The following is a 23,780-nucleotide window of genomic DNA, read 5'->3' as shown; positions in this document are numbered from 1 at the left end:
CAGTGCAGCACTCTTTCCCCCACTTAATTAAACCACACAAATGAAAAAAATGAAAACCTGAATGTTGTAACCAGTATCAGTTCTGATTAGTTTTTAATGGCATTTGCCTAAAAAGACAGAGGTAAGGGAAAGAGATTCCTGCTGAGTTTTGGAAAACAACTATTAAAGTTGTATAAATGAAAATTCAAAATTTTTCCCTGAAATTTTATTGTAATTGTAATTTGCATGCATGAATATGTGATCAGTCAAAATGTGAAGTCACTTTGCTGTCAGTTTGCAAAGAAAATCTTAGAAAAAATCAACTTCTTAAACAGATATATTGAAACCTGTAGAAAAGTGATAGTATTTTCTGTAGATGGAACTGGAATTAATTTTGCCACAGAGAGAATAGCCCTTTCTCTTAATTTCCTTCCTACAATTTCATATGGCTGCATTGCAAAAACATCTACATGCATGCAAAAGCACCTATATTTCACCTATGTGAAATATAGAATTAATCACATTAAAGAAAAAGTGAATGTGGGAATGAACATCATTTAACTTCTCACTAACATACAAAACTGTGCTCCTGGCCTGCCAACTCTTGAGCAAGCAAGAAAATAAAAACTCAGAGCTGAATCAAGATTGCATTCAGTTCAAGCCTTTGAATATGTAAGCTCAGACACATGAGATCAAGAATGACTTTGTGAAGTTTTACCATCACGTAAATTCACAGCCCACACCTACAATGACCAAAATTTCTCAGGGTACCAGTTACTAAAGCACTGAGTTCATCCTTTACCAAATAACAGAAGGAGAAAATACAAAAGTGTAGTGTGTAAGTTAACATACAGATGCAAGGCACACATATGTGTAGCTGGGAAGAGGCAGAAAGCAACATGACACAATTATTTAGACCAGGAGGTTGATGTTTGCAGCTCCTCACACTTGCACGTACCGTAATTTGAACTGAGATCTCACTTCCCCGTGTTCTATTTGAACCAGCTCATTGTAACAGGCAGTTACGCTGCTGTTCTCCATGAATTGCTGCAAGACAAATCAAAAGTGCATGAAAATAGGCTGGAAGAGTTTGAAACTTTTTAAGGAGAGCTAAAATTTTAACTTTTTTAAGAGAGCTGACATGGCCCACAGGGGTGATTAAACACCAATAGTGTGAGACAGGCCAAGAGAGCTGCAACTTTCCAGCCGGAAAAGGAGAATCTGAAGTGGAGAACATATCAAGGTTTATCAATATCTGAAGGGAGACTGTAAGAAGACAGAGCCAGTTTCTTTCCAGTGGTGCCCTGTGACAGGACCAGAGGCAACGGGCACAAACAGAAGCAACGGAGTTTCAGGGAGCCTGAACATCAGGAAACACTTTTATTTACTGTGAGGGTGACCTGGGCACAGGCTGTCCACAGAGGCTGCAGAATCTCCCCTCCTTGGAGATGTTCAAAAGCTGTGTGGCATGGCCATGAACAACTTGCTTTAGGGGCCTCCACCTGGGCAGGAAGGTTGGGAAAGATGACCTCTAGAGGTCCCTTCCAACCTCAACCATACTTTCTTTTCCGGTAAAAATAAGCCTTTGTTGTACCTTTTGTGTTGTGAATAATGATCTTTTCCTCAGGAATGAGTTTCTAGCTTTTAAGACAACACAAATATCTAAATACAAAGCAAGTATGAAAATATGCTAAATCCTTTACTGGCTTTTCCCATGTGGTTTTAGCAGCCCAACAATACTCTAAAAATTCCCCGTAAGAAGCTTGACTACAGTGAAAAAAACTTTTGCTCCAGACAGGAGAGAATGTTCTCTCTCTGTTAGGTCTGAAAGGTCTTGTGCTTGCTCCTGCTGAAATCAGAAATTTTATGTTGCTACAAAAGAAGTAGATTCTCTGACTTCATTATCACAGGAAATTCCCTGTGTTGTCACAGTCCAGAGCCAAGTTGTGAGCAAAATGTAAAAAGGTAAAATTAAAAGCAACTGTTGGCATGGGTCTGTTCCACTCCTTAATGTTGAGATTTTAAAATATTTCTGTCACTTTCACTTTCACTTCATACACTTCATACAGAATGCATGGGAAAACAAAAGGTACAGTATCAAGTTGGCAGAAACAAAGATGCAAATAATGTTGTGTTCTTGCAAATCAAACTGCCTGCAAACAAACATCTACAGCAGAGTAGACTTAGATTTTAAGTTTTAGGGTGCTCTTTTAAATATTAAAATACATTTGTTCTAAATTTAAAACAATAAGAACAAATCTATCAATAATATAAAATTTATCCATGATAAATTTATGATAAAATAAAATTCTATCTGTGATGGCAACCTATTTTATGAAATAGACTTACTAGAATATACTAAGGCTCTTTATAAACTGAATTTTATAGTAGTGTGTTTTACTGAAAAAAAAAAAATTAAAATTTACTGAAAAAATTTAAGCCCTGCTGTTCACTGACAAAACTCTTGCCTCAGATCTTTTGCTAAGAATCAAGAATTGCAGCTTATCAAAGTGCTAACCATGTTCTTAACTGCTGTACAGTCTTCTGCAGATGTACAGAATCATTTACCTAAGTTCATAGTGCTGATCTGGTCATTCATTGGCTGACTCAAAACTGAGAAATCAACTGGGACGTGAAAACAGCAAGAAACATTTCTTTGTCTAATCTGTGCTTCTAATGTGACACAAGAATAAGAACATCTCTGAACTCTCAGATATTAGAAGGCAGACAAAACACTTTCTTTTAAAAAAGTTTTGTATTTATGCAGTACATTTTGATTTAAGTAACACATACTCTTAAATTATTTTTACTTCATTATAATGGGATTCCACTGTTCTATGCAGAACTTAGTACAAGCCACAACAGCTATAAACTAGCAGGAATGCATCCTTCTTTTTGCTTAGCAGTAAAAATTGATTTTAATATTAAAGGCTTCTTTTATTCCAAAACAGAAAGTTTTAATAGTATCTGGTCAATGAAAATCAACATTTTTTTAGGAAAAAAAGTTCAAAATACAAGACAAGGTTGTAATTCAGTAACTGGAAACATTAAGATCTCCTGTTTACTGATTTAAATCATAGCTAAAAATCAGTCAGGAAGCTAAATCACATATTCAAATTAGCCCATCCTAAGTAGGCCACCACTATTAGATTTATGAGGCTGAGAGGAAAAAAAAATCAGCATAATTAATGTACTGGATTAGCAACAGCATTAATACACAAACACAAAAACTGTTAATGATATAGAGGGAAAATCAGATGTAATAAAATAGACTTTTTTAAGAAGAAGGAGGAAAACCCAAAAATAAGTCAGCATAAAGAAAAACTTATGATTTAAAAAGGTACCATTTTCCAAAAATAAATTTCATTTTTGCTGCTGAAGAAGAGACTCCCCACAAATACTACCTCTCTGTTTGAAGAGGGGTATTTTTAAATCTTTGTGTAGTAATGGGTTTAGTCCCTACTGATCCCCATCCAAGCAAAAATAATTCCTATGTCCACCCCACCACAAAATATAGAAACTTTGACATCAAATGTGTTTTAAAGTCTTGAAAATAATTCCAATGGGGAATTATTACATTATGGGAGCTCTCTGATAAATTTGGGACAGTAAGAGAGAGTAGTTAGCACAGCTGTCAGGTGCAAAAAGATTTTCCTTTCCAAGGCAGAGAGTACCACTGAACCATGTCTCACAGCCACAGAGTCTCCTCTGACTTTACTCAGTACCACACCTACAGTTTTAATCTAGCTCACAAAACACATTGCCCTGCATCGTGTCCAAATGAAACACTAGCCCTGGGAAGTAATAAACTTTTCTTTGAAAAGTATTAAAGACAGAGAAAGAGAGAAACAACTAATAAAGCACCAGCATTCTTGGGCTGACCTTTCTCTTAGACTCACATTTCTAATTTTCAGAGCATCTAAGTGCCTTAGAGATGCTTTGGCCCCACAATACCCCTGCAGTAGAGGCAAGACCTTATACCTCTTTTTTTGGGAGATGATCTGAAAATGGTAATTCTGGTTCATGTTCTGCTGTATAAACAAACTTGGGCTGAATGTGAGTTAGCTCAGACACTGGACTCAGTATGAGCACAAAAGAATGAGATTTTACCTGGGTTAATTCCACCTCTTCCCTGATTTTCCTTGCTACAGGTAATTTTCCTAAATATATGTATATTTAAGAAAATATACACAGTTAATTCTAACTCCAGATGTGGTTCTATTGCTTAAGTACACATCTTTTCTTATGAATGGCTACCTTAAAAAATGCAGCTGGTTTATTTTAGAGTAACATAACATCCAAAGTCACTTAGACAAAGATTGGGAGAGGGTAAGCAACCTAGATTTTCAGAGATGAGAACTCCTGCCTTTCTGCTCTCTCCTACAAAGCCCTTTAAGAAAAAGTATGAACAGTTAATCTTCCCTTCTACTGCTTTTACAGGAGTGTCTCTAACTCTGTCCTGAGAAGGACTGGTGCAAACCAACATAATTGACATAATGGGGAAAAAAAATATTCTTCTTCACATCACATGCTGGACCAGGTTTGTAGTCCCTTTAGAAGAGAAATTCCAGCAAGCTCAGACACACAGAGAGGTCTGGGTGACAAGTCAGCACACTGTGATATGTTAATCAGAGTCTCCCAGCCTTGTTCTTAGTGCAGTCATAAACAACACCCACCCCCTACCCAGCCAGACCACACCAAGGTACTCTCAGAACAGCTGCTATTCTGAAAGGACCAGCTAGATCACACAGCTTTTCATTTCATATGCTTCTGGAATACACTCTTGAAAAGAAAACTAAATCAACTGCCACTGGTTTCTGACAATTCATTTCTGACAGAAGAGGATTGTGTAATTTTCAATTTGAGGAAGCAGAAGTGTCTGTAATTTGTGAAGTTACTATGTTTTGTATATTACACAGGTAATTTATACATACCCTATCAAAGCCTGCATCAAGAAGGGGGCGAACAGAAGACTCTTCTTGATCAGCAGATCTATAAAACAAAATCACAGAACCACAGAATTATTCAGGTTGGAAAAGACTGTTAAGATCAGCAAGTCCAACTTTCAACCCAGCAGAGTTAAGCCCATCAGTGAACCACTTCCCAAGTACCACATCCACTCATCTTTTAAATTCCTCCAGGGATGGCAATTCCACTGTCCTGGGCAACCTGTTCTGATGCTTGCAACCCCTTTCAGGGAAGAAATTTTTCGTTATGCCCAATCTAAACCTCTCTTAGCACAACCTGAGGCCATTTCCTCTTGTCAGATCCCTTGCTACTTGGGAGAAAAGGCTGACCCCCACTTGGGTATACCCTCCTTTCAGGTAATTGGAGAGACAAAGTCTCCCTGAGGCTCCTTTTCTCAAGGCTAAACACCCCCAGCTCCCTGGAGCACAGGACTCGTGCTCCAGACCTTTCACCAGCTCTGGACACACTCCAGTACCTCAGTGTTGTTCTTGTTGTGAGAAGCCCAGAGCTGGACACAGGATTTGAGGTGTGGCCTCATCAGTGCCCAGCACAGGGGGACAATCCCTGCCCTGCTCCTGCTGCCCACACCATTGCTGATCCAGGCCAGGATGCCACTGGCCTTCTTGGCCCCCTGGGCACACCCTGGCCCATGTTCAGTCACTGTCACCAGCACCCCCAGGTCCTTTCCAGTCACTCTGCCCCAGCCTGTGGAGCTGCCTGGGGCTGTTGTGAGCCAAGGGCAAGACCCAGCCCTGGGCCTTGTTGAACCTCCCACCATTGGCCTCAGCCCATGATCCAGCCTGTCCAGATCCCTCTGCAGAGTCTTCCTGCCCTCCAGCAGATCAGCACTGCCACCCAGACTGGTGTCACCTGAAAACTGCCTGAGGGTGCCCTCAATTCCTTGTCCAGGTCATTGATACAGAAATTAAGCAGGGCTGGTATATTATTTACTGTAAGGGGACACAACACTTGAGGATTAGATAGCATGAATCTGACATAGTTCTCTAAACATAATAAACTCAGTGAGAAGAGTTTTTTCCCTAAATACACACTTAAAATCAGAAATTGATGCTAAAGTCTTCTATTATAGTTATTTGCAGCTTTTATACAGCTTGATAGTTACTCCTACAGCAAACCTGACAGATCCTCCAAGAAAAGCCCTGCAGCTCTTTATATACATAGAAGAGGCAAAAAAAAATTATGAAGAAGATAAAAGACATCCTGTGATATCCTATGAGAAATAATCTAAAAAATGTTATTACAATAAAGGTGAAGCTAAGTTGTAAAATCTTGTTTAGTATTAAATTTAGTTAATTTTCAAATCTTGGTAGTAATAGTTCTCCTGCCATTCTATTTCCTGATATTTTAATTGATCTAGGAAATGATTAAAAATGGCAATTGATTCAGTAATATGTAGGAATTCTAACAAAGGTATTTGAAGGTATTTGAAAAATATATATTTTAGTCAGTAAGAATTCTTCCTAAATGCATGGGTTATAAGTTACCGAATAAAGTTTTAAGGACAACATTCTGGTGAATTTAGCATCAACAGGATTGAAGAAACATCACCCACTTCACTTAACAACAAGTTGTTATTTATCTAGTTATTTCCTTTAGAAAGTAATACGCAGCTTTCTGGTTTGGATTTGTATTTTCTTTTTCTCTTAGAAAAATGTCATATCTGTCTGACTTTCTTACTATACAATCCATCATGAAGGTGACAGAGACAATACTAGTTGGCACTAAAGGAAAATTATCAAACACTCAAAATATCACTAGCCCATTTCAGGTGAAAAGGACTACATTTACTCTGTAAGATTTGCTAGCAAGATATTTTTTGTTATTAAATAACTGTTATAGATTAAATAACTGTTCTTATAAAGTAAAATAAAGATTTTTCACTAACCAGTAATACTTACGTGCGTGGAACCACAGCAAGTATTACAGTATGCTCTGATAGCTCTGTGGCACGAATAGACCTGAGGAAACAAAAATTTCCCAGTTATACTGAATGCTTTCTAAATATTGCTCTGAGTGCCTTCACTGAAAATATAAATGAAAGCCAGGACTGAAAGACACCACTGAGTCTAGACAATACAATACTGCACTGCCAAACCTAACTATCCCCACTCAGACAAACCATTTTCATTTTGCCACCAGATTTTTCATTTCGCTCTATGCAGGTAAGAAGGCAAAAGCTTCAAAACCACAGAGGACAAACACCAGCTTTTCAGACCCACTCTTATGACCCAGCAAAGGTTTCCCCTGTGTGCTCAGCTTATCTGGGGCAGACTGCCCTGACTGCATGAGTCAAGAAAGGTCAGTCCATGCAAAGCATCTTCAATGCCCTTGATTAATTTAAACAAGAATCTCTAGCCCCTCTCATATTTACCACTGTCCTTCTAGACATTGCAAAATTTTGTTTAGAGGGTGGGAAGCGCTCTCAAGGCATGAAAAGAAGAAAAGTGGGCATACCAAATTATGGAAGACAATAGTTTATTAAATAACTGAATAAACAAAATTTTACCATTGTTGCATATCATTGAGAAACCAAAAAAGATATGACCAGCTATCAGAAGAACATTCTGTTTGTGTTTTAGTGGCTAATGATAAGTTTTTTTCACTCATATCACACTGTTCTGAATAAACAATCTTTATGTTTATCTGTTGGTCTTTTAGAAGACCTTAGACCAGCACAAGCATTTGATCATTAAGATGTCCCTTGTCATAATCATGGCAAATTTCAGCTCATGGCAGACTAGAAGCACAGTATGGTGCAAAATGTATGGTTCAGCTGAAACAGTGTATTTTAGCAAAGGATCCCAATACTAAGCACTTGCAGTCTTAAAGCAGCTTAAACACAACATGGGGACTAGAAGAATGATGCAAACTTGTGCAAAGAACTGGCACTGCCTGACCTTGTGGACAAACAAACACATTCCTTTGAAGTCTGCAGCTTCAGATTTTGCTGCAGCACAAAGTCAGGAAAGAAGCAGCACCTACAGCAGGGAATAGTTTCAGAACAGCTTTGGCTTATGCTCTGATAGAAGCCCCATGACCTAGAGATAATTCTACAATGCACCTTTGACATAGTGTAGTTTTCATATTATTATCATCTTACAGATGTATGCAAACCTCCTGGCCTCAGTCCCCAGACTTCCATTTTACTACAATTTTAGGTGTTCATTTTTGGTGTGTTGTTTTTATCTTCTTCCCCCGCCTTTTTTTTTTTTTTTTTTTTTTTTTTTTTTTTTTTTTTTTTTTTGTTTAAAATTAGGCAGTTCGGTTTCATACAACATGTTCTGAAGCTTAAGAGAAGCATGAGGTGCTTTAGGTTACCTGCAGATATCTTCTGCATCAAAATATTTGGAGTTTCTGTGATCTATAACAATTATTTCTTGGTGCTTATCCAGGAAACATTCAAGTGCTGACTCCAGAGTCCAGGCCACATTGCACCTGTATCCTGCCCTGTCACAGGCCCACCAGAAACCATTGCTTTGGTTGTCTTCTTTTGCAAAGATCAGCAAAACCTGCAGGAGGTGGAGAACAGCAGCACCACATCAGGCACATAAAGTAGTCCTCTGCATGGAGCAAGTCTTAATAAACACTCCTGCCCTTTGGAAGATTGAGTCTGCTTTAAAAGTGGGAAGCTTGAACCACAGGTTGTAAAACAGCCAATGCAGCAGTGCACTTTTCTTAATGGATACAGTGGTCATCAATAGATAATCAATAGTTAACTGTTTTAAACAAGAACCAATATTTAGGACAAAAGCAGCTTGCCACATGATGATTTTTTTCCTAGCTTCTGCTCCAATTCAGTCAGTAACCAGCCAGAGTGTTCAAACATCATTGCCACTCTCATCAGGCCATCCCAGCTACACACACTTTTGATTGCAATGAACTGTCTGAAATGCAACTGCCTTAATTATCACTTATCATCCCTGAAGACATGGGCAAAAAATTAACACAGTTTAATTTGTTCTTTCTTCTTTAATCACTAAAAGGGGCATTAATCAATATTATTTCAAAGCTAAGAAGAGCAACAGGCAAGCAATGTACAAGAGAAAAAGGTATCAAAATATGTGAAGTTTTTACTCAATAAATTGTACCAAACTGCCCCCAAGCATATAAAGTAGTTTAGATAATTTCAACTGAATACTTAAGGAACTACTCAGACAAGATCAGGTAGGAAGTGAACTGAGGTGCCTGTAAAGAGATCTTTAGATATCTTCAGCAGAGAATCTCTAAAGATCAAGGAAATACTACAGGAAGCCTGTTTGCAAACTAACACAGAGAATGGAAGCTGAAAACAGCTGTATTTCTGTTCCTCTCACATAAAAGAAAGTGTTTTTCAGAGAGGAAAAAATTTTTTATCCTTGCCCCATAATGCACAATCTGTCAGTATCCAATTTATTCATCCAAGTCATGCAGACACTCCCCATTACAGCTGCACATATTTACCATAGCGACTGATAACTAACCATGCTACCCCATGTGTCAGATGAAGAAAAGGGCTAATTTAGTGCAAATATGCTGTGAAAAAGAAGGCCTCAAAAGGTCAAAAGTTTATTCACAGCTATTAAAATTGCACAAAAAGTCAGCAGCCAGAGACTAGTCGTGTATAAAACAAAATCCTGTTCACTCCACAAATAAAAGTCACCCCCTGACTTTACTGAAACAACCTGTTCAAGAAAAATATGCAAAATTTTGCTCCAAATGCCTATAGGAAAGGTCAATAACCTTTATCCACCTTGATTTCTGCAGATGTGGTGTCAGCACGTGAATTTCAACACCATCAGTCTAGAAGCTAGAAAAGGTGACAATACCTTTCCTCTTATCTTTACCTGTCTGGATTGTTCAATTCTAAACAATAAAAAAATCAATCATTGTTACTGCGACAGAACAACCAGCCAGAGTTTCATTAAACAATGGAAGAAAATTATATGCTCAGAATTTCTTTAATTATTAAGAAGGTAAAAGTTTCAGTGTATTGGAAAGTTTTTGACTGCAGTTATCAATAAGCAGATTTGGTTTACTGACACTTAACATCCAACTGTTGTCATTCTTCCTAATCCCAGGTGGTTTTTTTTTGTTTTTTTTTTTTTTTTTTTTGTTTTTGTTTTTTTTTTTTTTTTTTCCCCAGCCATCAAAGTGTTGGAAAGCAGTGACATGACCAAGCTGCAGATTTTCTGATTCCTGGTTGTCTGATTGTCAAGTCCCTACTGTGATAAAATCATCTGTTTAGTTCCAACTGCCATTAGTTTTACTTTGTTCCTAGTTTGGAATGTTATGGGGAAAGAAAATTTGAGGGGGGTAGGAGTGGCACATTTTTTGATATCTTCCTTCTCTCAGCTCTCCCAGCTTGGAAATAAAGGACGGCAAAATGCAATAACTTACCAGCTGTAAAATAATGGAGCTTAATTAAACCATCCAATCTCTCACTGATAACTAATTACCACTGCACAAATCCTTCTGAGAATATTAACTTTAAAAGTTGTCTTAAAGTATTACTACTATGCTTTCTCATTGACATTAGTATGGGGCTTACTGTTAGTAATCAAAACATAATGTAGTTTGTAACTAGAAGTATATTGTACTATATATAATGTAGCTAGTAGTATATTTGTATGTGTGTAATGTAACTAGAAGTATATTTGAACAACGCTGTCAAAGTGAAGGCAAAAATATAACAATCCATATAAACAACATGATCAAGGAAATGCTTAAATTCAATCTGTGTTCCTTGGCAAAAAACCCCCAAAACTTTATGTAGTTTTTTTTTTGCTGCATGATTTGCCACTGTTACTATAAAAAAGATCATTTTACTCAGTGTTGTCCTAGTTTAGGAATACCATGGACTTTCTCTGTAGAGGCCTTTCCAATTTTGGTGATGTACTGAAATTTTTACTCTCTTCCTAAGTACTTGCTTCACACAACTATTGCACATCTTGTTCCCAGTTCATTATACAAAGGCAGTGAAAGGACAGAAATTCGTTTTAAATAGTTTGATATATAAGTAGCATCAGCTGTGGATAAACAGTCTACTAAAAGGAAAAAGAAAATTACAGCAAGTTAAGAAGTTACTTAATTATTTTCAAATAATCATATCCCAGCAAGAGACTTCCAAGGCGGAAAAGACATAATATTTCTGAGTAAAGTTACAGAGGGGCTCCTGTTATATTGGAGTGAGGGAACAGAGAAATGCTGTGCATCATCATGCTTCATTTGCAGCTCATTAGGGGAGATCACAGTGTCAGCGCTGTGAAAGAGATGATGGCAAATAAATGTCCCAAAAGGTGAGAAAATGCAGCATTTGAATAGGAACATGTTCAAACATTTATGAGCAAACATTTCTGCAAGAGGATCCAACACCTTTTTTTATGTGCACTAATTGTTTATAAAAACCACTGATCTCCCATGTCCCCTGGAGAAAGCACATTTCCCTGTACTTTCAGCATGGCCATTTCTGAAATCAAATCATTCCTATTTGCAAGCCTTGGTACAAAGTTGAGGCAATTGGGCAAGCTGTAGATGGGATGTTTGGAGGGCTGGAGATGGCTGGTTTGCTTTGGACTCTTCCCTTTGCATCTTAAGGCCAGGAGCACCAGACCACAATTCTGTACAAACTAAACCAGATTTTTACTCTGACACATCTGGTCATGAAGCCCAGTAGGGAATTTTTTAATGGTTTATGGCAAGTCACAGGAATAAGTGAGATAATTTCTCAGACAAAAATTATGTGCCATTTTGAGGTTGGCACAGGTGTCCCACAACAGCATGAAACACACCAGAATAAAATGAACTTCAGTAAGAAAGGCCCCAAGGGCAATTGTTTTAACAAACGGAACTTAACTTCTCAGACAATTGTAAACACAATTAATCATCCACAAATAGACATTTAAAATGTGATATTCGGTAGCTGTTTGCACTGCACAGAGAAACACATAATTGTATTGTCAAGATGGAATAAAAGATTAGCACACATTTTTTAAATGTGTGGATGTGTGCATTACTTATCAAATTATCTGAGGTAATGTGGCTTGTTCCACAAACAAACAAGGTGGGTTTACATAAAGTGTTTTACTTAACTGTAAATAAGTTAATGTATGGCAACATCTTTAAAGAAAATTCTTCAATTAATGATTTTACTTAATTTCTGCTTAAAACAGATTCTTTTCTTACACAGATTCTCAGCTGGGAAATGTAAGGACAAAGTAACACCCTTATCTGAAAAGATACCAAGAAGAATGCCAGTTTCTAAGAAAAACAAAAATCCAACTTTCCTTTGGGCAAATCCAATTTCTACTAAGTAATATCCTGACAAAATCACTGAGACTATTTGTTGTTGTTTTAAAATATCTGCTTGATAATCTTTCTGAGGATGAACATGATCTAAAAACATTTTTCTGTTTTTAGTGACGTTTTTCTGTTTTTAGAAGTGTGAAAATTCCACACTTCTATGTTGAAATTCTGTGCAAAAATGAAGACTGTTCTACTGCTGATGCCACTGCTCCACAGTCTTATTACAATATAAACCAGTAATTTCATCAGACTGAGTCATCAGTAAGACTGAATGTAAAGATGTAAAAGTGTAAAGCTTTATGATGCTTTTCTTCCACACATGGGCTTTTCACAGAAAGGGTGACTGATGACTAAATGTCTCTGTATTTTAGAGAATTAACTGACCCATAAATTAATTCAGATTAATTACGTATCACCAAAACAACGTAAAAGGCTAAAATTATTTAATTTCTTATAATCTGAGAGTTCCAACATCCACTATAAGCTGAAAAAAACTCCGCTTGGATCTGAAACTGTCCCAGGATAAAATGTACAGAAAAAGAAGCACATATGGATAAGAGGTGTTGCTCCTTAGCTGAAGCTGATTCTGTCTGGTTGGAGGTCATGTGATTTCTTGGGTTGTGGAAAACCCAGCAAAACTGAACATACCTAAATTTCATAAAGCTCTCAGCTTTGGTATATCAAAACTGAAGAGTTTTTGATATCCACAGAGGCAGCTCTTTCTCTGGCTGATGCTTATACACACACTCCTACTGGCATGACAGGTACAAGGAATGAGGGGGTGCTAATGGAAATCTAAAGGTCTTATTTACCAAGTTAATTTACTTGTAGATCTCTCCTCAAGCAATCAGACACACAAAACATACATTATCCATCTCACAGTCCTTGTACAAGTTAAATTAAAGTATTACACTTCACTATAGAGGTTGAACCTTAATTTCTTCTCCTATTAACACTGAATTGGCTCTCCCAGAAACTGAAGGAGCATCTTACCTGAATTGGGTATTGTGTCAGTCTCATGGGCCCAACTTGTACTTCTGCAGTTGAAGCCTGATAAAGAAGAGAAATACAAGGGGTTTTTTCAGTCTGGTTCTTAAAAAGCCAGCATTTTACATACAAGAATTAAAGATCAAACAGAACCATGAAAGATGTTAAAAGGCACACTGGCAAATGAGTAGCAGCCTTAATTTAGTTGCTTTGAAGTGTATCTTACATTATCATCTTCACCAAATTCCTATTTTTGTTTTATTTACCTGTAAGTTAAATATGGAAGGGTTTTAAATGAGGAAGCAAGAAACACACACTTCCTTTCCCCTCTTTTCCCAACAGGGTACCTAGGTTACATAGGAGGACTTGTTTTTGCTGGAGAGTACAGAAAGCTATTTATCTCTGGCCAAAAGTTATTCATTTGAATGTAATACAGAACTTCTATTAAAGGTCTTGTGATGTATCCTAAATAATGTTTCAATGGGACTGATAAGGAAAGAAGTGACTTTTTAGAAAAAGGGAACTGGTTTGGGTTGTAGATTTAAAGTTATTTTCCAGGAGCACAGCCTTCAGTTTTCAGGTAAAAGTATCACTACCATGTGAGCCATGACATTTTCAGAAGACACGAGAGCACATCGTAATTTAAACCTGCTTCAAGAAAGCCAGTACATGTGGGCTGTGGCTGCTTTGTTTGTCATACTTCTTAAGAGCTGGACTATGTTAATACTTTCTGTGTCTTGATACATTTCAGTACACTTCTCCTGTACACTGCTGATTTGTTTCACCTCAGATCATTAGCCACAGAAGGTTGTCAAGCAACTGAACAATACATATGTCCTCACACAGGTGCACATACTTGAGAGAAGAGTCTTTAAACCCTTAAAATGTTGATGCAAATGGAGAATTAGTTGTAGTCACCCATCCCCAAAAGGGCAGATTCTTTGTTCTCCTGGTTACCAGTTACCCCAGGTGCCCCAGGTGTAGGTGAGTTAAAGCTATCACCATGCAAGAAACATAATCTGACCAAAACCCTAATTGTAGGCAGATTCCCAAGGCCGTTCCCTAGCACATAGGAATGCTGGAGCCTTATTTCTGTGGCATTTTTTTCCTCTGTGGTGCCCATTAGTTTGAGCCCCTTTTTTACAGGCAACACCTAACCCTCGAAAAAAATGTATTTTTCAAAGGAATGCGTATAAACGCTTAAAAGAGATGAAGTTCCCAATATTCTGCCCTTTTCTTTAGAGAATACAATGCTGTGTTAAGCATTAACTGCATGTGAGACAGTGGCATTATGTATAGCTACAGCTGACACGTTGGACTTTCATGCACCACTGCACATCGATTCTTCTCAGCCCAACAAGGTACGTCAGAAGGTGGTAACGGGCAGCACTCCAAAAGATTAAACTACAAAGCCTGCCACTGTTTCCCAAAGCAAAAACTGCCCCCAATATAAGTGTAGTTAACCTCTTCTTTTCTCACAGAAAAGCTTCACTTCCCACTTGAGCTCCTGCTGTAGCAGAATGCAGTTTAGTGCCAGTAAGTGTGTCTGAATAGAAATGGAAGTTAGCACCCGTCATCAAACATGAGTTAAGTTAAAGAAACAGTTCTCTGAAAGCTCACAACTCCTCTTCCCCCCAACCAAAAGACAAAACCAGCACATTCACACTCCAGTGGTACTCTTAAATAAATTTTTAATAACTATATATTTTGATTAAAAAGAACACCACCCTTATTTTGAAGTAATCTCATTGGACAAATCTGTAAGACTACACAACAGACTTCAGTCAGTCTCAAAGCAAAAGCATATTTTTTGACAATATATAGCTCAAAAAATTGTCTCAGAATGTGTGGATCAAGAGCATGAGACTCTTCAACAAAAGAAGACACATCCATGTATGTTTGGACACAGATATTTATCTTATTATCCATTTATTAATGCCAGGGAAATATCAGGGAACTCATACTGCAAATTAATGCCTTCCACTTTCTACCACTTCAGAAGACATCCAGCATTAGTCACCCTGTATTGTCAAAAATGGAATAACTGTGTCCAAGACACAGATCAATGCAGGCAAGTCTATCAAGTCCTTTACAGAGATTACTTTATAGATTAGCCACTTTTCTGTTTATCCTGTTTATTTTAAAACAACAGCAACAAAATAATCCACTCACTCAGACTCTGACTCAGAGTTTTTCTCCTGGCTGTTTCTGTGTCAGCCTCATGAATAGAAAACACTTGAATGGAAGGACAAAAAAATTCAGGGTCTTTCTCTCCCTTCTTCCCTGCCTTCCAGATTCAGGGTGCTCCTGCCTTTGCTAACAGCAGGAAAGCTAGGTGAAAATAGAAAATCTGAGGGCCCTGATTTAGGTGAATGTGTCCCTATCCTGCTCAGTGCAGACGTGATGGGGTCAGAACCACAGAGAGATGCAGAATATGTGCTGTTGTTACCCCTGAAAGATTGCTATGTATAGTCTTTAACTGCCTAAAATGCTCAACTTCATTATTTATACAATGCACAGAAACAGATGGGACTGTCAAATTAAGACTGGTAATGAACCTGAGTATGGGAAGGATAAATAAACCTTCTCATTAGATACAACAAAAACTATGTCTGACATCCTCCTTTCTGGTCATTAAGTTCTGAGTCTTGTTTTACAACCTGAATCAGACCGTTGGATTTATGTGCCCAAACTGCTGTGGGTATAAGTGACTGACTCACTTTTCTCTGTCAAAACTCAGCTGAAGGAGACAGCAAAAATAATGACATGTGTGCCTGGCCTTCACAAATGTTCTGCAGATCTCTCACTTGCCTGAAGGAACTAATTCCAAACCTTCTGAGCTCCCAGAAGAATATCACCATGTGGACATTGTGTATTAGTGATACCACGACCATACCTCTGCTCATTTCCTCACTTAAGTGAATATCACATTGCTGATGATTTCCAATTTAAATAAAGCTCTCATTATTTGACTGACTGCCAGGAAGGACTGCTAATAGATCTGCAACCTAAATCAATTAGTGTAGTAGCCATAATAGACTTTTCTGGTAAAACATGCAGAGACAAGCCTGATTCCAAAGAAGCCAGTGAGAAAATGCCCAATTTCAGTGAGCAGAGGAACAGACACTGTGTTGAAAGCAAAGAAATAACCATCAAGAAATAATAAAAGCTTAAAACAGTGAAAAAATGTTTGGTTTAACATTTTTAACTCCCCAATATTATTTTCAGTATCATTGTAATCTCCTAAGCAATCTCCACAGGAATCAGCTATGAAACAAATAATTAGACAAAGTCAATAGCTTTTTCTTAGTTCTCATGCTTTTGTGTAAACCAGTGATTACCAATTACCTTACTATCATAGCAGTGCCATTAAGCAAAATGCACTTACTACTTCATTGAATTTTCACCTTTCTAAAGCACCAGTACAAAACTCTTTACCCCATTATGGCTGCAGACTTACAGCCCTTGCAGTTTATGAATCATCAATAATTACCAACACGCCACTGTAATTAGTGTTGACTAATTAGTACAGCAAAATCTTCTTGCATAATTGTGAGGCGCTTCAGAGCAACAACAGCAGCTAGAGCCAACCAAGCAGAGATTGAAGCAAAGGTGTTGGTGAATTCAGTCTCCTGAAAAGACTCAGAATGGGTGTGCTTGTTGAGAAGCAACTGATGCCAAGGTCCCTTTGGACACCCTTTTGCCCTGAGGTTCCTTGCCCTCTTCCCTTTCCCTTGTGCATCCCTTTGTTCAGTTTTGTAGCATTTTCAGAGCTCTGTCCCTTTGGTTTTGCAAGCAGGTAACAGGAATCTCTTTTTCACCCAGCCACACCTCAGCCTTGCATTCCCCTGGCCACATCTCCACATCCTTGCCAGGGCTCTTCTGCACTTCCCTCCAGCTCAGTTTCCTCTATCTGCACTTCTGGTGAAGATTAACACCTCAGCCTGTTCCTTGGCTATTACCATTTCTATGTTTGATTGTACCACTATTTTCAACCTCAAGCCCCTTTGCCTTTTTTTTTTTTTCCTAGCCAAACTGCAGTCCACAACCATGCATGACTTCAACCCTGGCCTTAGTCTTGCATGAATTCCCTTATGAGACACAGGTCCAGGAGCTGCTGTCCAACAACTTTGGCCTGGAGCTGGTGTCCTGCACTTCTGCCAGCTACAGCACACCAGACAATGGTGCCCAGCTCCCCTTCCACTGTTCAGCAAAGCTACACTCCTCTGTTCTTCCCCATTTTTCCCTTGTCTTGTCTTTCTTAGTAGAACTGTATCACAATCTTTCTCCTCTTTTAGTTTTCTATCACTTCTGGTTCATTCAAATCCAATCCATGTGCAGTTTTGTGTAGTTTAACACTCGGCCACTCCTTCTCTGGAGTCTCCCCCTCATTCTTTGTCAGCTTTGGCTGTTACAGAGAGTATCACTTGACCTCTGTAGCAATTTGTGTTTATAAAGACGGGGCAGATTTATGGGGGAAAACCGAAGAGCTCTTTTCACCTCTGAGTCAAAAAGCCACTAAATTATAATTTGGCAAAGGCTGGGAGACTAAGTAGGATGAATCACTCCTACAGTACATACTAATACTGCTGGAGACCTGATCCTGAGCTGGATGGTTTTTAGTTTGACCTCCTCAGCTTTTTAGACACCATCTTTCCCTACCTCATTCATTTGACTGACTGCCTCTTTATCCTCTCCACCCACCAGTATAGCTACTGTCTCAGCAGCTCCAGCAACTCTCTTTCAGGAAGAACTGCTCTCTGCCACCTTGTTGGCAAATTCTGTTGGGTTTTGTAGGTGTTTTTTTTTTTTTTTTTTGTTTTTTTTTTTTTTTTTTTTTTTTTTTTTTTTTTTTTTTTTTTTTTTTTTTTTTTTTTCTGTCAAATTCTTATTGCTGTGGTTTTAAATTGACTTTTACACCTGCTTCCTGAGCTGCTGGTGCCCTTCATTTTCCTCACCCCCACTAGAGGGCTGACAACTCACTCTGCTCCACGAGCTGCTCCTGCCACTTTTCCACATAATCCAGAGGAGCACTGGATAGTTGGATAGCTCAACTCTGAAATTAATGCAAGACTATGCTATTTTATTTTCTGAAAAAAATGATCAAACACACATACTGCTTGGAAAAAATAAAGCTTTTTTGCTGCTGGTGCAGCCACTGCAGTCTCTGCCAGCACTCCTGACAGAAGCCTGACTTGTGAGATACACAGGTAAAAAATACACACATGCATTAGGAAGTGGTAGCCTGTCAACAACACGTGTGACAACACACACTGAGGCATGAGCATGAAAATACCACATCCACAGGCAACACACAGGAAATCCACAAGACATGTAGGTTTGGCAGGCTCTTTGTGTAGCTTAAGGGTAGCATTCACAAACCTGTATCTGGTTCTTTTGCCTCTCAAAAGCAAGCAGAATTAGGCTGAGGCCATATCAATACCCTCAATTAAAGCTATGTCACTGCACACGAGATAATTAGAAGTTCGCAAGGGAGCAGAACAAAGTCAAGAGGAAGAAGAGCCCTTCCTTCCATGACTACTTTCACCTGTGGGCAATGAAATCCAGCCCCTGTTGTGTACTCTCACCCATGACCTTTGAGCTCCTTTTCTGCAGTGACCTCTGTCTGAAAAAACAGCATTAAGCCCTAACTTTCTTTCCTATCTCCTTCTTCCCCACCAGTCTTGCCTTCACGTGGTGGGAGAGCACTCATCTGTCAGCGAAGCATTTGAAACCAAGCATGGCTAGGCATGGAATATCACATATCAGATCCACCAGCCCACAGCAGTCCCTGCATTTCTTCTGTGCTCTGAATTCCAGCCTGGCTGGGTTCCTCTAGGGACCTGCCACAGAGATGGCTCTGGCTGCAAACTCCACATGTTCTTCAGTGTGAGCCATGTGCCAGGACTTCGTATCTTGGTAGACTTAAGATGGTTACCACAGAATCACAGAATCACCAAGTTGGAAGAGACCTTCAAGACCATAGAGTCCAACCCAGCCCTAACACCTCAACTAAACCAAGGCACTGAGTGCCACACTCAGTCTTTCTTTAAACACATCCGGGGATGGTGACTCCACCATCTCCCCAGGCAGACCATTCCAGTACTTTATCACCCTTTCTGTAAAAAACTTCTTCCTAATATCCAACCTATATTTCCCTTAGCCAGCTTAAGACTGTCCTCTTGTTCTGTCAGTTGATGCCTGGAGAAAGAGATCAACCCCCACGTGACTACACTCACCTTTCAGGGAATTACAGAGAGGGATAAGGTCACCTCTGAGTCTCCTTTTCTCCAGGATAAACAACCCCAGCTCCCTCAGTTGTTCCTCACAAGGGATTGTGTTCCAAGCCCCTCACCAGTCTTGTTGCCTCCTCAATGTTCAATGTCCTTCCCAGGTGGGTCACTTGGTCATAAAAGGAGACCAAGTTGGTCAATGATGACCTACCCCTCCTAAACCCCTGCTGGCTGGGTCTGATCCCCTGCCCATCCTGTAGGTGCTATGTGATGACACTCAATATAAACTGCTCCATTACCCACTGGGTACTGGGGTCAGGCTAACTGGGCATTAATTACCAGGATCTTCCTTCCCACCCTTTTTGTGAATGGGGGTCACATTGGCCAGATTCCAGTCCTCTGGAACCTCAGCAGAGAGCCAGGACTGTTGGTAAATGATGGAGAATGAGTGACTTCACAAGCTCATCTGCCAGCTCCCTCCTCACCCTGGGATGGATCCCATCTGGGGCCAGACATTTATGAACACACAAGCAGCTCAGCAGTTCTCTGCCTGCCTCCTCCTGAATAACAGGGAGGCCATTCTGCTCCCTGACACCATCTACCAGCCCAGGAGGGCAGTTGTCCTGAGAACAAGCCAGGTTCCCACTAAAGACTGAGGCAAAGAAGGGGTTAAGCACCTCCACCTTCTCCTCATCTGCAGTTACTAAGTTCCCTCCTGTGTCCAATAGAGAGCAAATGTTGGTATTACCCTTCCTTTTGCCATTAATATACTTGTAAAAACATTTTTTATTATTCTTCACAAAAGTTGCTGAATTAAGCTCAAACTGAGCTTTGCCCTCCTTAATTTTTTCCCTACATGCCCCAGCAATCCCCTTAAATACTTCCTGAGAGACCTGACCCTCCTTCCAAAGACAGTATATCCTCTTTCTATTCCTATGTTCCTTTGAAACCTCATTGCCCATCCAGGCTGGACAGGTTTGCCTCGTCAGCTCATCTTTCAGCACACAGGGACAGTCTGTGTCACCTCAAGATCTGTTTTGAAGCACACTCACCTTTCCTGGACTCCTTTGTTTCTAAGGGCTGCTCGCCAAGGAACTCTCTGAATGAGTCTCCTAAACAGGCCAAAGTCTGCCCTTCAGAAGTCCAATGTAAAAGTCTTATTGATGTTCCTCCTGATTTCACCAAATATTGAGAACTCTATAATTTCATGATCACTGTGCCCCAAGTGGCCTCCAACCACCACATCTCTCATCAGCCCAGCTCTGTTTGCAAACAACAGGTCTAGCACAGCCCCTCCCTGGTGGGCAGCCCCTCCCCAGTTCTGAAGATAAGCCGAAGTCCACGTAAAAACTTCAAAGTAAGGATCAAATACCTAAAACTGAATTTCTGTGAATTATGCATTTGATAACACATTGAATGGTTTTTTGTTTTGCTCTCAGAGTCGACTTCTACAACTCCTTTTGTGAAAAGCTGAAAAGTTCTGTCTCAGAATTAGCTTCAAAAACAGATGTTAAGATTTCTTTCTTCCTTCATTCTCATTCCTCTCTGTATAGTTTCCTGACTTGTGCTTCAAATACGAAATTAGAAAATTAGTCAAAACCACAGATCTGTTTCTTCTCTATTTTTCACTCCTTTTTTTCCTGCCTGGAACAAAAGTCATCCATTTTGAAGCAACTAGAGTCAGTAGTTATCTTGCTGTTTCAATTTAAAATCAGTGGTAAGGGAAGAAAAGTAAACCAGGGAGATGCAGGTAAACCTCTGAAAGATATGGGGAAGAGAGGGGGGAAAAAAGGCAGTTAGCACCACCAGGTCCCAAGCAGTAGATCATCATAAGGAAAACGAAAATTGAGAAAGAAATATCAGTATCAAGTTGATAGAAATTTTGGATTACTTCTTGAATAAGCAAGCTGAGACTTCTAAAATAATCCTGTGAGGTCTAACACAATAAACATGTACCTGACATAAAATGATAACTGAAGAAAGAATATTATTTTAGGACTTTTTACATTCTGTTCACAGTGCGGTAGCAGCTTCCTTGTGAATACATTATCATAATAGGACAATAGAACAAACAAGCAGAAAAGACACTAGTTCAGCCATTATGGTGCTACATTTGGCATACAAACTACCATTGTTGAGCAGCCCTCAATTCTGCTCACAGCAGCAGCTACTTTGAGACCTTTCAAGGCTTCAAAAGACTCACAAAGCCTCAACCCACAGAGGGTAGTCCACATCCCATTTATTCCTATAATTTGCAGATTAGGGCTTTCAACACCATCTGGAAGCAGTCCTGCAGTTTGTATACACAATTTTTCACCATGCAAATTTTTCTTACATGGATTCAAGAATCCTGATCTACTATTAGGACCACTACCAAAATTCTGGCTCTTGATGTTACCATAGAATAAATTTGGTGTTTGAGACACAGTTGGTTGAACACATTTGAGTAGGACGCTCCTTGATAAAACCCAAAAAATCTCTAGGGAGATTTCTAAACGCACTCTATTTTTAAAAAACCTGTGAAGAACAATCAATTGGTCAAACCAATCCCAACATCCTGCCTTTGGAAGTAGCCAAAAGCAGAGGGAAAACTGGAAAATGGAAGACCAAGACAAGCACAGTGTCACTGTCCCTTACAGCCCCAACCTTGACATTTATAGCTCACCTTAGCTTGTGCTTTCCTGCTCACAAAGCAGCAGGGCACAGAAATTAGGATCATCTCTGTCTTCATTGACCATGTAGGGTGTCTCAAAACTCACAGCACTGGGAAACTTCCTCCCCTTCCCCCAGATATTCAGAACATGAGTAAGAAGAAGGGTTTGGCTAATAGCTTGAGATGTTCACTGAAAAAGCAATGAATAAAGAATTGCAAAACTTGTGGCTTGAAGGGACCCCTGAAGGCCATCGAGTCCCTCCAAGTGGTGCTTTTGCAATGCTTGATCAGGTCAGCCATGGTTTTGCCTATCCCTTGTCAGCATGGCTGCTCCTCAGCAATCACATTCCAGCCTGTACTGACAAGAGAGGAATTAAAACCCATTTAACTGGACAAGTGCTTTAATTTCCAAACTACTGTGTTCTTAGATTTTTGGAAAGAAAACCAACTACAGAATGCATCAAGTCTGTGTTGAATATTTTTGACTTTATCAACAGAAATTTCTCTGAAAGTATTTATATATTCTCTGAAAATATTTATTTTGCTAGCACACAAATTTCACATCATTAAATATGAATGGCAGGTAAGTTAATTAATGCCCTCACAGCGTGAAAAGGTGAAGGGAAAATGAACTTTTCCAAATATCTGTCAAAGTGAACAGAATATGTCCAAATTTATGGATCTTGGCATGGTGAGACTTCTTTCTGTAAATCCATCTGTCATTACTGTGCATTCTCAACTTCACAGAAGTATGAGTCACACACATTACTGGGGAATCCGATCAAATCTCTTTACCTTAGGGAAAAACACACCAGCTGAGACTGAGCTGTTTCAAAAATACATGCACTGGTGTCTGGGAGAGAACAAAGTCCAAGACTATAGCTACAGAAAGATATAAAAATTAATCTTATTTTCATCTTTGTATGTTGAGGTAGTCAAAAAAGCAATCAATGTTAGGATAGGAACAAAGATTCAAACAAAACAACTTTATATTATCACATAAATTTATGGTGAACCAACACTTTCAATGTTGTACATAATCTTTTGCTTTCCTTGAGATAAATTAACAAAAACTAGAAAAATTAAAGAGAAAGCAACAAGAATAATTATGAAATTTCAAGATATCTTTGGATAACTAAAAAGACCAGGCTGCTTCTTCTAGGAAGAGAGATTCCTAGGGAACTGAATAGGTATCTGTGAAATCAGGAGTAGTGTGGAGCAGAATGAAGAATGACTCACCAAGAGTATTCCCAATACAAGAAATTTGGTGCTTGCACTTAGAGCAGGCCATGGAAGGGGCACTGTTAAAAGAGCAGTTGAACAAATCTTACCAAAAGCAGGCAGGCCCCTGTGCTGCTGCAGAACACATCAGCAGGAACATCAGTTGAACATAACCTCAACCCAAAGGCCTTTCAGTTATAAGTCAAAAGTGGCCCAGGGATTGAGGTCTCTCCATCTGCCCTCTTTTCCCTCTGCTGCCTAAGGCTCCTTACACTTGGCCAAGACAAGATAACAGGCAGACAGGCTTATGGTTTAATACCATAATGGAGATCAATTCCTGGGTGTGGCTGTTAAAATTGATACAAAAATCCCAAGAAGTGAGTTTCAGTACTGGAAATTTCAGGTAATGTGATCACAGAAATATGAACAGAAACAGT

At 39.1% G+C, this 23,780-nt stretch overlaps 1 protein-coding gene across 2 annotated transcripts in view; it reads right to left on the bottom strand.

Annotated features, from left to right (window-relative positions):
- PDE8B (phosphodiesterase 8B) overlaps nucleotides 1–23,780 on the bottom strand; it is a 78,516-nt gene that overhangs the window by 27,479 nt on the left and 27,257 nt on the right. For both annotated transcript variants that reach the window (XM_083883066.1, XM_083883065.1), the window contains exons 2-6: nucleotides 13,243–13,299; nucleotides 8,287–8,477; nucleotides 6,867–6,926; nucleotides 4,914–4,971; nucleotides 938–1,026 (exon numbers count right to left, since the gene is read on the bottom strand). In XM_083883066.1, the coding sequence (XP_083739192.1) occupies nucleotides 938–1,026; nucleotides 4,914–4,971; nucleotides 6,867–6,926; nucleotides 8,287–8,477; nucleotides 13,243–13,269 (425 nt within the window). In that variant the 5' untranslated portion in view covers nucleotides 13,270–13,299. The remainder of the gene's footprint in view (nucleotides 1–937; nucleotides 1,027–4,913; nucleotides 4,972–6,866; nucleotides 6,927–8,286; nucleotides 8,478–13,242; nucleotides 13,300–23,780) is intronic.

This window comes from Zosterops lateralis, assembly GCF_965231275.1.
Source record: "Zosterops lateralis genome assembly, chromosome: Z".
NCBI classification, from domain to species: Eukaryota; Metazoa; Chordata; class Aves; order Passeriformes; family Zosteropidae; genus Zosterops; species Zosterops lateralis.
Note: the sequence above shows the minus strand (reverse complement) of the source record. Positions and strands in the feature narration are given on the sequence as shown.